This window comes from Lontra canadensis, unplaced genomic scaffold (genome assembly GCF_010015895.1).
Source record: "Lontra canadensis isolate GAN:19392208 unplaced genomic scaffold, GSC_riverotter_1.0 scaffold129, whole genome shotgun sequence".
In the NCBI taxonomy this organism is placed as follows: domain Eukaryota; kingdom Metazoa; phylum Chordata; class Mammalia; order Carnivora; family Mustelidae; genus Lontra; species Lontra canadensis.
The window spans coordinates 607,342-623,867 of NW_022631123.1; the positions used below are offsets into that span (position 1 = coordinate 607,342).

The following is a 16,526-nucleotide window of genomic DNA, read 5'->3' on the forward strand; positions in this document are numbered from 1 at the left end:
TGATAAGCATACTTGATTCGACCTGGTAAATGTTAGTGGATTTTGAAGGAACAAAGCACGTGAAAGAGGTGGTAATGGTTATTTTATAAGCTGCTGAACGAAGTAAGTCAAATTGGAACAGGAGTCAAATCAAACTTGTTGAGAACATTTATTGCTGCCAGTGGAAATGAAAGATGTATAGAATCCCTTTGTAAAGACGAGCCAAAGGGGGGCGTGCCCTCACTTCTTTGGCTCCGCCTTTGTTACTGGACTGGTCACCCTCAGGGGGGTGGGAGGCCACTGCCCCTTCCTCTGGGACCTCTTCATGGCAGCACCTGCTCCCCAGTGCCTAGCTTTGCTGCACAGTTTGAAGCCGCTTCAGTTTTGTTTTTTGCCTTCGGGCAGTTCTCAGTTTTTTAGTTTTTAAGAAACTGTCCTCTAATTGGTATAGAAAGTCTTCAATTCGACCAACCTAGAAGAAATAAGATTTGTGGTTTTTTTTTTTTCTTTTTTTCAGGTTTTGTGTAATTAGGAAAACGGTGAGGTATTTAAAATGAAAAGGCACACACAGGTCCATGTTGGGACAGAATTAGCAGAGCTGGAAATGATTGAACGTAAAAGCCTCCTTCAGTCTCCGTGTTGGGTTCCCTTATTTTAGGAACGTGAAGCAGACATGCAGGAGTTTGTTTTACCACTCAGTCCTATATCCTGGGTATTGAAGTGGGAACTATCATCACCCACTGTCTTTGATGGTCAGTAAAACCAGGGATTTCAAAAAGAAAGAAACAGTGAAAAACGATTCCGTTATCAATGGAAACAAACAAATACACCCCCCTCAAAGCCAGAGTTTCCAGCATTTGTACGCCCCTGGCCAACTTGGGAGAAAAATGGTATTACATATTGTCTTAGTAAAGAAATATTTCTCCTTTAAATCAAAACACAATTTTGGGGAAATACATTTTCTTAAAAAATGCCACAGCCCAGGGAATAAGATAAAATAATGATATATAAAACAAAATAAACTATTTTGTTTAAAAAAAACACAAAAATAAACTATTAGTCTTTCTACCAAAGAAAACTTATAATTATTCAGTGACGGTTGAATATGTTGTACTATTTGTCACTATTTTATCCTACTAAAGAACTGTAGAATAAAACAGTTTACATATATGCTGAGTTGGGCTCTCATGAAAGTCTGTAGATATAATAATTTATACTTAGCTCTGACTCCCAGCACCTGCATATTGCATTAGCCTAAAGTCACTCACTGAAGAGCCCATTGTCATAAAGTTAGCTCAGAACTAGAGCACTTATTATTCAAGGTACACGAACATATCACCTACTTAAGATAAAAGCACTTAAACTCTAATTTTCCAATTTTGAGTTCTACTTTTAAATCACTTGATTTATCATTCAGGGTAATATCCAAAAGATAATTCAGATTGTCAAAAAGAGAATAATAAATGGTAGCACTCATCTGTATGTTATGCTTGGATCTTTTATCACACCAGGTGATGTAAATTGTCTGTGGGTTTCCTCAAGAAAATAAGATAATTTATTTATGTGAAAACAATTCTTTTTGAAAACCTAAAATCACTTCAGGTAAATTTCTCCACAAGTACATTGTTATGATGTCTGATCATTGTGGCAGTTGTCAAAATAATTTGACAGAATATTTTTGGACTGTCATGAAGCCAGTGAATTATTCTATATATTCCATACATTGATACTATCCAACTTATACCAAAATCGTAAGTAAAAAATTAACACAGAGCACACTCAAAACAAACATAATGGATGGCACTTTACCATTACTTCAATAGTTGAGTTGATGACTCACTCATATTTATGCACTGAAAATGTATCATTTAAATCAACGCTCTTTACAATTATGTTTGCAATTAGTCCAAATACGATTTAAAATTACAATCCTAATGCAACAAAAAAAAGCTTCTTTCGATGATGATTGCTTTAAAATATCCATTAGGTGGCTGCTGTCTTTTCTCCTGTTTAAATTATATTTGTTAATAGCAGTGTCGACTAACTCAGTTGCCTTCATTAAAAAAGACAAAGAAGTAACACAGGAGGTCTGGGTGGGACAGAGAGTACTGCTAAATTAAGCTGGAGATCTAGAGTATATGCTACCTACCTGTCTTGCCTGGCCTGGGTGTTTACCTCCTACCTAGCATGTTTACATGCTGTCCTTTCAACCCATTCTCCTACTGGTACTGGAATGATCTTTTTAAATGTAAGTTTGGTCACATTATTCCTTGCTGAAAATACCTAAATGGATTCCTAATCCCTTCACATGTCCCACACACCTTTGATCTGGTGGCACTTGCATCTCTAATTCTGTCTCCTATCACTGCATTCGTCTCAGTGTGTAGTACATCTTTCAGTTATCTGAACACAGCAGCGCAGTGTTCTCAGCACCCTTGATCTTCTTAATGATAGGCCATGTGATGGAATACTCCCATTGGAACCCTTAAATTTCCTCTGGATTTCAGGTTCCACATCAGTGCCTCAGGGACATCTTCCTTTATAATCTAGACCAGGTTAGGTCTCTCAGTAACATATATATTCCCACAGCAGCCCATTCATCTCATTGCAAATTGTAATTTTTTTTTTTTACCTAATTGTTCATAGTGATTTCTTTAATATCTGTCTTCCCATCTGGGTTTTAAGGTCTCTAAGGCAGGAGTGAGGTCCATGTTTTCCACTATTCCCAGAATCTAGGCTATGGTAGACCCTCCATAATTCTTCTCTCTGATAATAGAGCTGAAGACATTCAGCAACAAAATTGTTTTTCCATATTTCAGTGATATCTAGTATGCAGCACATCAGAAGGCTTTCTTTTCTCTTACAAATTAAATAACCATCACTTTCACGTGCCATCATTCTATCATCATTGTTTAGCTTTGAGAGTCTCCAGGCAAGGTACTAACAAGGTGTGATCCCTATACTCAAAATGGACTAAGGTACAAAAGGCACCGAGTAAAGAAAGAGTCAGGAGTATTGGGTTCTGCTTGTGGCCAGGCTTATAACCCTGATCTGTGACCCCAGAGCAGTCACTTGGCCTCTCTGAGCTTTAGCTTAACTGATTTTTGGTGAAGAAAGGGTTCGCCTGGATAATTTCCAAGGACACATCAAGCCAAAAAATTCCATGACTTGTACTCACATCGCATCTAAGTTAGTCCAATCTTACATGTCCTCACATTTTTCAAATCAGAGGTTATTCTCTTAGATTACACCATTAGATGAATGACACACTATGCAGTAAAGTAAGTCAATTTTAGCTTCTATACTTTCTGAAGTGTAGGAGAGCTGCAACATGTTTTTAGTAAAACTGGTTCTTTATTTTCTTTTTTTAAGTCAAGGAAAGAAAAATGCTAGTTGAAGAGAAAATAGATTCATATAACTAAGAAGAACAGATTGCAAACGATAGAAATTTCTATAAAGCCCTTAGGGAAATAAAACACAAAGAAATATGTAAGCATGTAAGGAAGGGAAATGAGCCAGTTTTTGGAGTAGAGGCCTTATTAGACTTTCTTTTCGGTACAGAATCTGCTTGCTTAACTGTATCAGATAGTCTACTTGGTCATTCTGGGTCTAATTTTCCCATTTGTAAAATGGAAAGATGGCATTTTTTTAAATGTATCTATGTGCCAGTGCTGACTTGGCTTTACAGAACTATGGACATCAGACCAAATGAGCTTGTGGAGAATGCTAGGAAGTCAGATGATCAAGGGGACTGAAGGTCTCAGTGAGAGGGCAGATGCTCACCTATCATATGGCCATCAGTCATAATTCACATCAAAGAGTAAGGAAATTATTATCAATGAGTTTCTCAGGACCCTTAAATCTTATACACAAAAATCTCTCAGTCAGGATTTCGTGTAGATTCAAGAAGTTCAGAATGAAGTTCAGAGCTATGCAACCCTAAAAGAGAAGACAGCCTGAGAAGCAACAGGAGATCTCAAAATTGAAATTTTGACAGTACAAAAACAAATAAATACCAATTGAGTGAGAAATGAGGAGGTAACTAAAAAGACCAACTTATATTAGAGGAAAATTTCTAATCAGTTCAGATTTCAAAGGGAGCACATTTGTTCTTTCATGCAAATATTTATCAAACATTTACTATGTGCTTGGCACTGTAATAGGGTGATAAGCAAAAATATCAAGATATTTGTTTATGAGGGACTCATATTCATGCAGGAGAGGCTTAACAAAAAAATGATTGCAATAAAGCATAACTGCCTCTGTAAGAATTATATATGAAAATTCCTATTGGCAAAAATAGGAACAGTGAATTCAGAACAGTGAATTCTACTTGAAGGAACACAGGCATGCATTGGGGAGATAGGAGCTGGCTCTTTGCCAGGACAAGAAGTACATTGCAGACAGAGGGAAGGGGATTCCATCAGAGCAAGGTTGTGAAAGAACACGGGCTATTTGATAGTGATAAGTTTCTTCTAGCATAGATGTGGGCATTGGGGGGCTGGGAATAGAGATACATACAGCTGGAAATATTGATTGGGGTCAGCTTGTAAGAATGGAAAAATATTTAGCCATGTGGTTAGAAAGTAAATCTGGTACCATTATGTGGAGTGGAATGTAGCCAGGGAAACTAGAGGCAGGTGAATCAATTAGGGGACCAGTGTAATAGGATATGGAGAATATTATGAGGACCTGAATCAAGAACTTAAGGGATATTTAGGAAGAAAGCTCTATAGACTTGATGAAAAATTCTGTGTTGGGACAAGAAGACATGTAAAATTTGGAATGACTGTGAAAGTTCTAACTTGAGATAATGATGATTTTTAGTGAGATAAGAGATACAACTAGATGAACAGTTTTAGGGAAAAGAAGTGAGTTTGATTTGTGAAATGGTAAAAAAGCTCACATAATCAGAAATTAATTAAAAATGGACCTATAATAATAGCCTAGTACTAGGCTAAAAGCCAGGATGATCAAAACTCCAAATTAAAAAAATACTAACAACCTACCATTTTGCAGTCTACCATGTGAAAAGCATTCTAGCATTTAAAAAGTGCTAAGAAAAACAAAAACCATGTTTTCAGTTATTCAGAGTAAAAAGGTGATTAGTATAGAGATACAGTACTGGATCAAAGTCAGGTATACCTGTTTGGAATTCCAGCTCCAGCATTTTCTTGTTGTGTGACTTTGTGCAATTTTATTTAACTTTTTAAAACCCAAGTTTCTTTTTCTATCAATTGCTTCACAGGATCCTAGTAAGATTAAATTAATTTGTGTGAAGTATTTGCATAGGTCTGAATCACTATTATTTAATAGTAACATTAATACTTGAATCTGGAAGTATGTGCTCAGTAAATAGAAAAAAGATAACTAAATGAAAAAAATACAGAAGTGAAGTAAAATAAAAAGATAAACAGCATTAATAGACACTCCGTTTTTGGCCTCAGGGATCCTGGCTCAGTACCTACACTAATTGTAGTTGCCACACATTAAAGTCTTGTGATCAGGTCTCAAAATTCCACTATATAAAAGTCAGAATTAGGAGGGGGCAGAGAAAGGAGAGGAGAGAAGAGTTTCTGTTAGCACGTATTAGTAGCAAGTTCAATATAAATCAACAGTATTCTCTGGTTGCCTCCCTGGAAACCAGTCTGCTTGTAGACAGCAATGTGTCTGTCTTATAGAAGCAACTTACATGTTCATCGGTGGATGCATGAATAAAGAAAATGTCACACACACACACACACACACACACACACACACACGAATATTATTCAGCCAGAAAAAAGAAAGAAATCTTGTCATTTGCAACAGCATGAATGGAACTTGAAGGCGTTATGCTAAGTGAAATAAGTCAGAGAAAGACAACCGTGTTCATAGACACAGAGAACAGACTGGTGGTTGCCAGAAGTGCAGGGGATGGGGGGAGGTGGGCAAAATAGATGAAGGTAGTCAAAGATGCAAACTTCCAGTTATGAAGTAAATAAGTTGTGGGGATGTAATGTACAGCGTGGTGACTACTGTTAATAATATGGTACTGTATATTCGAAAGTTGATGAGAGATTCAATCTTAGAAGTTCTCATCACCAAAAAAAATCTTGTAGGGATGCCTGGGTGGCTAAGTCAATTAAATCAAATAAGGAGTAGTTTAGGGAGAGGAAGTTAGAGGCTGCAGTTAGGCAGATGCTGATGCTTCTCAGGATTGGGTGAAGGTGGGGTGCCTGGATGTCTCAGTCGGTTAAGCATGTGCCTTTAGCTCAGGTCATGATCCCAGGGTCCGGGGATTGAGTCCCGAGGTGGGCTCCTTGCAGGTGGGAACCTGCTTCTCTCTCTGCTTCCTACTCCCCCTACTTGTGCTTCCCCCCTCTCTCTCTGACTAACAAATAAATAAAATCTTTAAAGCAAAACAAAACAAAAAAAGAAAAAAAACTTGTAACTATGTGTAGTAATGGATGTTAATTAGACTTACTGTGGTGATCATTTCACAATATATATGAATATCATTATGTTGTACACCTGAAACTAATATAATGTTATATGTCAATTATATCTGTATAAAAATATAAAAAAAAAAACCCCTTTCAGGTAAAATGTATCTGTTTCAAAGGAGACTAATAGTTTTATCCCTTCTCTGCTCAGGTCACATCACATGCTTGGTTCTGGATGCATGAAGGATCTAATTCCAAACTGTAAGAAGAAAAGTTGAAGGATCTGGATAGCTCCTGGAATCATAACAGGAGTCTGTGGTGTCCAAGTATATCAAGGTAGTTATGTGGAAGGGGTGGTGGATTTGTTTTGTGTGAGCTAATACTGTGGAAAGAGTGCTGTGTATAATTAGTTTGATTCTTGAGTCTTCTGCTAGTCATGTGACTTAACTTCTGACCTTTAACTTTCTCATCTCTCATATAAATTGTGAATTAATAATGATAATCATTCTCTACTTGACAGGGTTTTTGTGAGGATTAAATGGCTTAATGTTCGTGAAAAGTTCTTCATAAGTGGTTAAGCCATCCAGGAAGATTTTAATAGCAGTTACGTTGTGTAGTGCCTGGTGGCTTCATAGTAGGTTCTCAGTAAATATTTGCTGAGTCAATGAATAACTGAATGAGTAATCAAATGAGTGAAACAATAGATATGATGTATAACTGTTCTTTTCACTATTGTATAAAAATGAAAGGAACTTTCATTTTTGATTTCTGTCCCCATCACGGAGACTGGAAATCAAACATTAGATGACTCTTCTGGAGAGCATGAAATATTTGTGAGTCATGTGTGAGCCAGGGGTTGGACTCAATAAATTTTTAAAATTCATTCCAACTTTAAAGTACTAATTCCATGATGTTTAGTTTGACCAGGATTCATTCCACAGAAATGTGCTCCGTGGAAGGAGGGCATATTGCATTTTGCCTGTGCTACATGGAAAAGCACTATGGAAATGAGAGGGATCTAACATCTTCTACTGTAGTTTTTTATATGCTGAAAGGACTGAACTAATTACTATAAACACCCATAGATACTGAGATTCTTGAGCCTCCCCTGTGTCCCATTTATAAGATTATCACATCTGAAAGACCTATATTTTCTTCTCTAGATGTATCAGAATTGTATCTTGCATGCACAGGGCCCCTATTATGGATTAGCTTAATAGCGGAAGGTAGTTCACAGAACATTCATTTCCTTTTCATCTTATAAGTGCGCAAGATTATGTACTGGCACTAAAATATTTCTTTTCAGTTAATGATTTTATATTTTTTCAGCGTATCAAAACTTATAATTTTCTACTGGATTTCAGGATAAAACGAAACATTTTATTAGATAAAAATAATATGTTTTCCCACAAACAACCACTCATAATCACTTTAAATATAGGCATGCTAAAAGGTACTTGAATATTTACTCCAGTAATCTTTTACTTTAAATTGGTTTGTATCTTATACGTAGGTGGAAAGTATAGGGATGCCCTTGGGTCAGGTGACATTCTGTTCATTTAAGAGCTTTCATGTGAAGGAGGATTACCATTAACTCTCCATCATTTTGTGGTGTTGACTGTGCCTTCATTTGCACAGAGATTCAACCTATTTTCACATGGTAATTGAAGGCATATGAGCCAGGGTGAAAGCAACATGCCTGCCTTCCATTTATTGTGTGAGGGCTGTCATGAGACCAAAGGCACTGCTAAGAAAGGAACAGAAGTTTAGGGTAATAGTTAGAAATGGGGGCAAAATAAGGAAAGAAATAACCAAAGGTTTAACATGAGCAAAATTAGTGAGAGATAACAATAAGAGACTACACAGCAGTGGCCTGATAAAGCTTTGAAAGGGGAGTCATTCAGATGTGGTAGAGGGGAAGGAGAGTCACTGTGAAGATTTGGGTGATCCCTTTCTGTCCCAAATCAATTAAAATCAAACAGTACTGGATTGAGTTGAATTGTGTTCTCTCAAAATCCATATGTTGATGTCTTAACTCTCAGTACTTCTGAATGTGACCTTATTTACAGATAGTCAAGTTAAAATGAAGTCATTAGCGTGGGCCCTAATCCAAAATGATTGGTGTTCTCATAAAAAGGGGAAATTTGGTTAGACACACAGGGAGAGTGCCATGTGAAAACAAAGGGAGAGATTGGGGTGATATTTCTATAAGCCAAGTTATGATAAAACTGCCAACAAACCCCAGAAGCTAGAGAGGCATGGAACTGATTTTTCCTCATGACTCTCAGAAGGAACCAACTCTGTGACAGTTTGATCTTAGAACTTCCAGCTTCCAGAACTGCAAGATGATCAGTTTCTGTTGTTTAAGCCACTCAGTCTGTATAGTATACAGTATATGCTGTATATATGCTATAGTAACCCTAGCAAACTAATACAACAACTAAGACCTAAAGTTAATGGAAGCTCAGTTAAGTTCTAATTTTACCCTCAAACATGATTGATACTTTCCTAAAATTCACTTTTCCTGCTGGTTCATGCTCCTTACTAAGCCTGCCTAGTTTAGTATGTACCATGGGAACCATGGTGGTTTCTTTCCAATAATGGCAGCGAGAGGAAGTTGACCTCAAACGTGAAAGCGTGGGTAAATTACACTAAGAAGAGTTGAATTGGGACTGCCTATCGGATTTCTTGTAGTCTGGATCACGGAGAGGGGATTAGGTATATTGACAGGGGTTTGTTTGCATATGTTCATGCCTTAGGAATTGGGTGCTCAAAGGATTTTTTAGTAAAGCTTTTAAAGATGATTATTAAGAAGAGGAATGTAGATGAAATAAGAATCACATTCTTCAGGAATAAATATCATGTTTATATGACTATGATGTTGGTTACAGAATGAGAATGTGTTTCTAGAGATTAGCAGTATGGACCAAAATCCTCTCGGCAAAACAGACATTTCACTCCACCACAGTGGATTTGATAACATTAGTTTCTTTGCTCTGTTCCATTTAGTTTCTATACCAAATGCTTTTAAATATTTATCATCCAAAATGGTTTGAATTTTAATTCTTATTAGAAAGACAATTGTTTTCAAATAGGCTTGAAATTAATTTCTAAAATAAACTTAGTTTCTGAAACAGAGTTGTTTCTGTTATTTCATAATATATCAATTTCCTTTAGCTTTTGGCCTGCATTCAAGCAGACAAGCCCCACATTTTTCCTTTTTCATTTAGTGAATTTGGGATTTTATTCCATATTTTTGTCATAAAAGTACAATGTGAAAATATGAGGCCCCTACCCCTGAGAAATTATAATATGTGCAAAAAAACTTTGTACTAAACCATATTATCAGCTCTTGAATGAAAACTCCCCTAATGATAACACTTTTTGCTATGTTTAGTATAGAGTTAAAGAATAATTACAAAACCTTCTTATGACTTTGTCCAGGAAACCATGTATCATGTTTTTTTAAAAAAATATTTTTCAACATATTTATTTATTTATTTATTTGAGAGAGAGAGAGAATGAGAGAGAGTGAGTGTGAGGGGGGAAGGTCAGAGGGAGAAGCAGACCCCTAGCTGAGCAGGGAGTCCAACGCAGGACTCTTATCTTGAGACTCCAGGATCATGACCTGAGCAGAAGGCAGTCACTCAACCAACTGAGCCACCAGGCAGCCTATTTTTCAACATTTAATGGCATAATTTATCTGAGGGCTTAAATATATTTTTCTAAAACTTTAATTTTGAGGTAAGTGTGCATTCACACGTCTGAGTGAGAAGCAATACAAGGAGAACCTATGTACTCTCAGTTTGCACCAATGGTAACATCCTGTAAAACTGTAGAATACCACAGCCAGGATATTGACACTGATACAGTTAAGACACAGAACAGCTCCATTACCACACAGATCTCACATGTTGTCCTTTTATAACTATACCCATTTTTCTCCAGATTTCTCATCCCTGAAGCACTGGCAACAACTAATGTATTGTCCATTTGTAAAATTTTGTCATTTTAAGAAGGTCCATATACATGGAAACACATAGAACTCCACAATTCTCTAGAGACCTATTCAGGTTGTTGTATCAGCAGGTTGTCCCTTTCATTGCTGAGTAGTAACCCATGTACCACAGTTTAAGGATTCACCCTTTGAAGGGTATCCAGATTACTTCCCATTTTGGCTTTTATGGATTAAATTGCTATGGACAATTGTGTACAGGTTTTTGTGTGGACATAAGACTTCGTTTCTCTGGAAAAAATGGCAAGGAGTACAGTTGCTAGGTTATATGGTAGATGAATATCTAGTTTTATAAAGAAACTGTCAGGGTGCCTGGGAGGCTCAGTCAGTTAAGCGTCCAACTCAATTTAACTCAGGTCATGATCTCAGAGTGGTGAGATTAAGCCCTGCATCGGGCTCCATGCTGGGTGTGGAGCCTGCTTAAGATTCTCTCTCTCCCTGTCTCTCTGCCCCTTTCCCCTGACACACATGCTCTTTCTCTCCCTTAAAAAAAAAAAAAAAAACACCCAACCTCCTCATCCCCCCCAAACTGTCATATTGTTTTCCACAGTGACTGTACCATTTTATATCCCCACTAGCAATATATGAGAGATCCTCGCCAGCATTTAGTGTTGCCACTATTTTCTATTCTAGCTATTTTGATAGGTGTGCAATGATTTATCTCATTGTGGTTTTAATTTGCATTTCCCTAGTGGCCAGTGATGTTCAACATCTCTTAATGTGTTTACCTGCCATCCTCTTTGGTGAAATGTCTTTTCCTGTCTTTTGCCCACTTTCAAATTGGCTTACCTGCTTTTTAACTGTTGAATTTTGAGAGTTCTTTATATAATCTAAATATTAATCCTTTGTTGGATATGTAGTTTGCAAATATTTTTCTCTTGCGCTGTAACTTGTCTTTTCATCCTTTGCAACAGAATCTTTCACAAAGCAAATGTTTTTAATTTTCAAGTCTAATTTGCCAGTTAGACTTTTATGGATCATGCTTTTGGTATCAAGTTTTAGAAGCTCTTAGCAAAGACTAAAATCCCAAAGATTTTCTTCTAGAAGCTTTATAGTTTTATAGTTTTAGTCAGCATTTTTTTTTAAAGATTTTATTTATTTATTTGACAGAGAGAAAGAGACAGTGAGAGCAGGAACATGAGCAGGGGGAGTGGGAAAAGAGAGAGGGGGGGAGTGGGAGAGTGAGAGAGAGGGAGGGAAAGCAGGCTTCCTGCCAGGCAAGGAGCCCAATGCGGGGCTCGATGTGGGGCTTGATCCCAGGAGCCTGGGATCATGACCTAAGCTGAAGGCAGATGCCTAATGACTGAGCCACCCAGGCGACCCTTAGTCAGCTTTTGAATAAAGAGTGATACTTAAGTCAGGATTTTTTTTTTTCTATGTGTGTCCAAATGCTCCAACACCATTTGTTGAAGAGGCTATCTTTCCTCTTTAAAAGCACTGAATTGCTTTTGGTTCTTTATAAAACATCATTTGAACATGTTTATGTGGGTTTATTTCTGGAGTTTTCTATTTTGTTTCATTGAACTATGTGTCTGCCACTCCATCAATATCACAAAGTCTTGATTATTGTAGGTAATAAAGTCTAATAAAGTCTTGAAATTAAATAGACTGATTCATCCCCTTTAATTCTTTTCCTAAAGTGTTTTAGCTATTCTGTTTTCTTTGTCTTTCTGTATACATTTTAGAATGGTCTGGTCTTCATGTATGAAAAACCTTCCTGGAATTTTAATAGAATTGCATTAAGCTTGTATATCAATTTTGAGAGATTAATGACTATACTATGCTGAGTCTTCCAGTTTATGAACACAGTATGTCCCACCATTTATTTAGATCTTTGATTTCCTTCTTTATTGTTTTGTAGTTTTTGGCTGCAAATTCTATCATGTTTTGTTAGATTCATAGCAAAGCATTTCCCTTTTTTAAAAGTAATTATAAATGGCACTCTATTTTAAATTTCAGTGTCCTTGATCACTGCTAGTGTATAGTAACATAATTGAGTTTTGCATATTTATCTTGTGTCTTGCAACCTTGCTGGACTCACTACTACTTTTACTTATTATTACTATCAACATCATCATTTTATAGATTCCTTGGGATTTTCTATGTAGACAATCAGGCCATCTGCAAATAGGGGAAGTTCTATTTCTTCTTTTCTGATCTCTATGCCTTTTTTTTTCCCTTTCTTGCCTTTCAGCGGTGGCTTGAATTTCCAGTAGGATGTTAAATAAGAGTGGTGAGAGCTGATACTCTTGCCTTGTTTCTGATCTTAGGGAAAATGCCTTCAGTCTTTGAGTATTAAGTATAATTTAGCTATAGGATTTTTATAGATGCTGTTTAGCACTGAGGAGATTCTCTTCTATGCCTAATTTTCTGAGAGGTTTTTTTTTTTTTTATCATGAATAGGTGTTAAATTTTGTTGACTGCTTTTTCTGCATCAATTGATATGATCATGTGATTTTTTTTTTGTTTCCTGTTAATTTGAAAGATTACATTGAATTTCAAATATTCAGACTTGCATTTCTGGAATGAACTCCACTTAGTTATAGCTTATAATTCTTTTTACATATTGTTAAATTCTGTTTGTTAAGATTGTAAGGATTTTTGCATCTATATTCATAAAGGATATTGAATTGCATTTTTTGGTACTGTTTTTATCTTGTTTGTTATCAGGATAATATTAACTTTATAATGTGAATTTGGGATTGTCAATCCCTGTACTTCAGGGAGATATACTGTCATTTCTTGAATCAGTTTTTCCAGTTGCTTCTGATTATCTATGCTAATTTGATTTAGTCAATCATTATGAAACTGAAGAGGTCTTTTCTGCATAAGAGGTCTTGGAAGTTAGAAGTCTCTCTGATAACTTTTAATTCAGTAAGAGAGGGGGCCTAACTTATCTTGTTTTTAGGTTGGATCTCTAACACAGGTCTATATTCATCCTTTCACCAGCCATCTTGTGCTCTTCTTCAGGATCTTCTCTTAAGCAGAAAACTATTTTTAGCAGAGTACACATCAGTTTCACACACACACACACAAACACACACACACACACAGTTTTGATGCTAAGAGATATGGGTGTGTTTATGCTTATGGCATTTATATGTGTTTTAGATTATAGTCTTATCCCCTCCTCCACATGCACCACTTTAAGAAAGTCATAATCAGAATGAGAAATGGGCCATACCTTCCTTTAGGGCTGCATGGAAAGAAACTTTCATTTATGCCCTTCTCCAAAAGATGAAAGGTATAATGAGTACACTGTAAATGATTGAATGAGCTACAAGTCAATTGCTCTGAACTCTGTATTAATCCCACTTTCAATGCAGAATGGAAGATGTCCTATGGTTCATTTAACTACCAAGTGGTATAAGCTGTTATTGTGTTATTCTCCAGAATTATAAAGGATTGCAAAACTTAATGTATAAAATACATGCAATAAAATGCCGGGCTGCCAAGCAAAGAAGACACCTTTGGTAATTTAAGGAGAGTAACTTTAGAATGAACTGCAAACTCACTCTTTGGTTCAAAATAGAATTGAGATATATGCTCCCCTCCCTTGCCCCAGATATTTCACTGAACTTCTGAAAGATACGTTTTGAAAAGTTTTTATAGACATTAAAAAAACTATAAGCATTTCCAATTTCTGTTTTAGTTATCTTCCTATACTAGCTCACTAGTATAGTGAGACAGGTGGGGCCACTAGTATAGTGGGACAGGCGGGGAGGCATCCCAGGAAGAGAAGGAATGAAAAATATGTTGTCTAGTCTCAGGCTCAAGGCTTCCAGTCTCTGAGGATAATCTTGGAGGGGTTATGACAATATGTGCTTCTGAAATTGCATTATCATTGACAGCCTGCATTTCAAAACAGTTCAGATAACTCACCAGAAGGTGACCCTCGGATCGATAACAAGTACACTATAGGAATGACCAGACTTCTGAGCTCTTTCCTTGAAGTTCTAATGTTGCAGGAAGAGAGGAAAATGGTAAGATATCAAAGCCAATCTAAACACAATTTTATAGAAGGAGGGATAACGAGGGAAGACATTGAGAGCTGATGATCCAGGGGACACTGGGTGCCAAGTTTTGGATTTGGTCAGGCAACTGCCTCAAAGCTGTCTGGATAAATCCTCAGCTGGGCCAGTCAGCCATGATCTAGAGAAAGATGGAGGATGGCTACAACAGCCTCTGATGCTTCTAGTCTACTCATTGCTGAGAAATAGTCTCAAGGGTTGTCTTACTGGCTGTCTTACAGAATCTGAATTTGGGTGAGATATTCTTTGTGCCATTGACTTTTAGTAGCTGCATTTGGTTTAACATAATTGTTCTAGCTAATGGTTAGGAACAGAGCCTTTGATCCACCCAGACAAATCTGATTTAAAACTAAACACCATCACTACAAACTTAGGTTTGTTTCCTTGTTAATTCTACAAGCTCTTTTTCTCATCTTTCAAAGGAAAAATAATGACATCTCCCTCACAGGGTGTTGCAATGATCAAATGTGATAATCTGATGATGAAGTGCTTGGCACATATCAAAAGATCAATAGTAATCACTGGTAATATTTGCCATCACCACAGTATTAATTAATGTAATTACTTATCTGAAATAAAATTTTCCATAGCTTGTTTTAATTGGGATAGTTATTCAAAAGCAAACTTCAAAGAGACTATCATAACTTGATCATTTGTTGAGTAACACAGTATTTTATAAGGTATGTGAGCAAAATGGCAGTTAGTTTTGTCTGCCCCTTGATAAACTCCTGGTTATATCTGGCAAAGCTCCTGGATACATGCTCCCTAGATGAGGGCCATCCTAGGATTTGACTCCTGCACAGAAATGCTTCTGCTGCAGAAATCATGAAAGTTTTAGAATACTTTCAACGAATGAAGTACATAAAAGAGGTAGTCTCCGTTTTGGAGGGAAGACCAAGCACAGGTGGATAATAAGTGCTTAGCAAATACAGTTGTTGAAAATATTTAACAAATTAACCACATATTTTTCCTTTAAATCAGAGGAGAAAGGTGTTGTTTACTTTAAATGGTAACTGAAATTTGCCATCTAGATTTGGAGGATCACACTACAGCTGGGAAAAATGGCTAGAACGAAGGCTTTTGGCTTTCTCCACTTTCAGGGCTAGACTTGGCTTTGCTGAGTGCAACGTATGAGGATGAAATGCTCCCTCCAGGTCCAAATGCCCCAGTGCTCAGCCTCTGACCACACCCAGGAGGTCTGCCAGGGCTTTGGTGGCAGCTACTCTGCTATTGCTGCTGTCTGGACACCTACTGGCACAGACTCATTTATCCTAGGGACCTCAACATTTTATCCCAGGCATCTGGCCTTTTCTGCCCCTTGAACCTTGCCTCTCTCCCTGACCTCAGAGTCTGTCCCTGCCCTTCTCCCCAGTGTGGTCAGCAACAAGAGTGCTTGGGTTTCTCCACACAGTCTGGATTATACCATGGACAGAACTGCTTAGCAGTGCTTAGAGTACACACTGTAAAGGAATTTGGGGATATGCTAATGAGGAAGCCTATAACCAGAAGCGGAGAAGATTCACAATCAAATTGCAATAAATCTGCAGAGACTCCTTAAAGAACAAGACACACAGGAAAAGCCTGATTGCTGGAAAAACTGCTTTGCAAATGAGTAGTACGGCTGCTGAATCTTTGAAAAGCCAGTGGTACTTTCAGAGAGACACAACTGCATGCCCTAACCGCATATTAGTCAGCCCAAATGACTGGCCAATGAATGATAGTGCCGCATGTGCAATCTCTCTCAGAAGAGTTTCTGGAGGGATTCAGGTTTGAATGCTGATGTGGAAAGTAAATAAAATGTTCCAATTTGCTCTTCTCTCTTCCTCCTCAACCAACTGCCCCTGGCCCATCTCCCAGATTTGTATTCTCCCCTGCTTGCTCTGCCTACATCAACAGCCTTGAACAGAACAGAGTTGCTAAGTGACATACAATTCTATCCCATTTTCATCTTAAAAGACCAGATTAGTATATCAATGAATATCATGTCTGTATGATGATGAATATGACTTATAAGTTAAGATTTTGAGACAAAAGGGGACATAAAAAGCTAAATAATTTTGAACAAGTTCATATGGA

The 16,526-nt window shown here is 37.2% G+C and overlaps 1 protein-coding gene across 3 annotated transcripts in view; it reads right to left on the reverse strand.

Annotated features, from left to right (window-relative positions):
- Positions 1 to 214: 214 nt before the first annotated feature.
- The window catches only part of SPATA16 (spermatogenesis associated 16), a 221,512-nt gene continuing 205,200 nt past the window's right edge, over positions 215 to 16,526 (reverse strand). For 2 of the 3 annotated variants that reach the window (XM_032842387.1, XM_032842388.1), the window contains one exon: positions 215 to 451. In XM_032842387.1, the coding sequence (XP_032698278.1) occupies positions 329 to 451 (123 nt within the window). In that variant the 3' untranslated portion in view covers positions 215 to 328. The remainder of the gene's footprint in view (positions 452 to 16,526) is intronic. The other variant, XM_032842389.1, reaches the window with a different exon arrangement.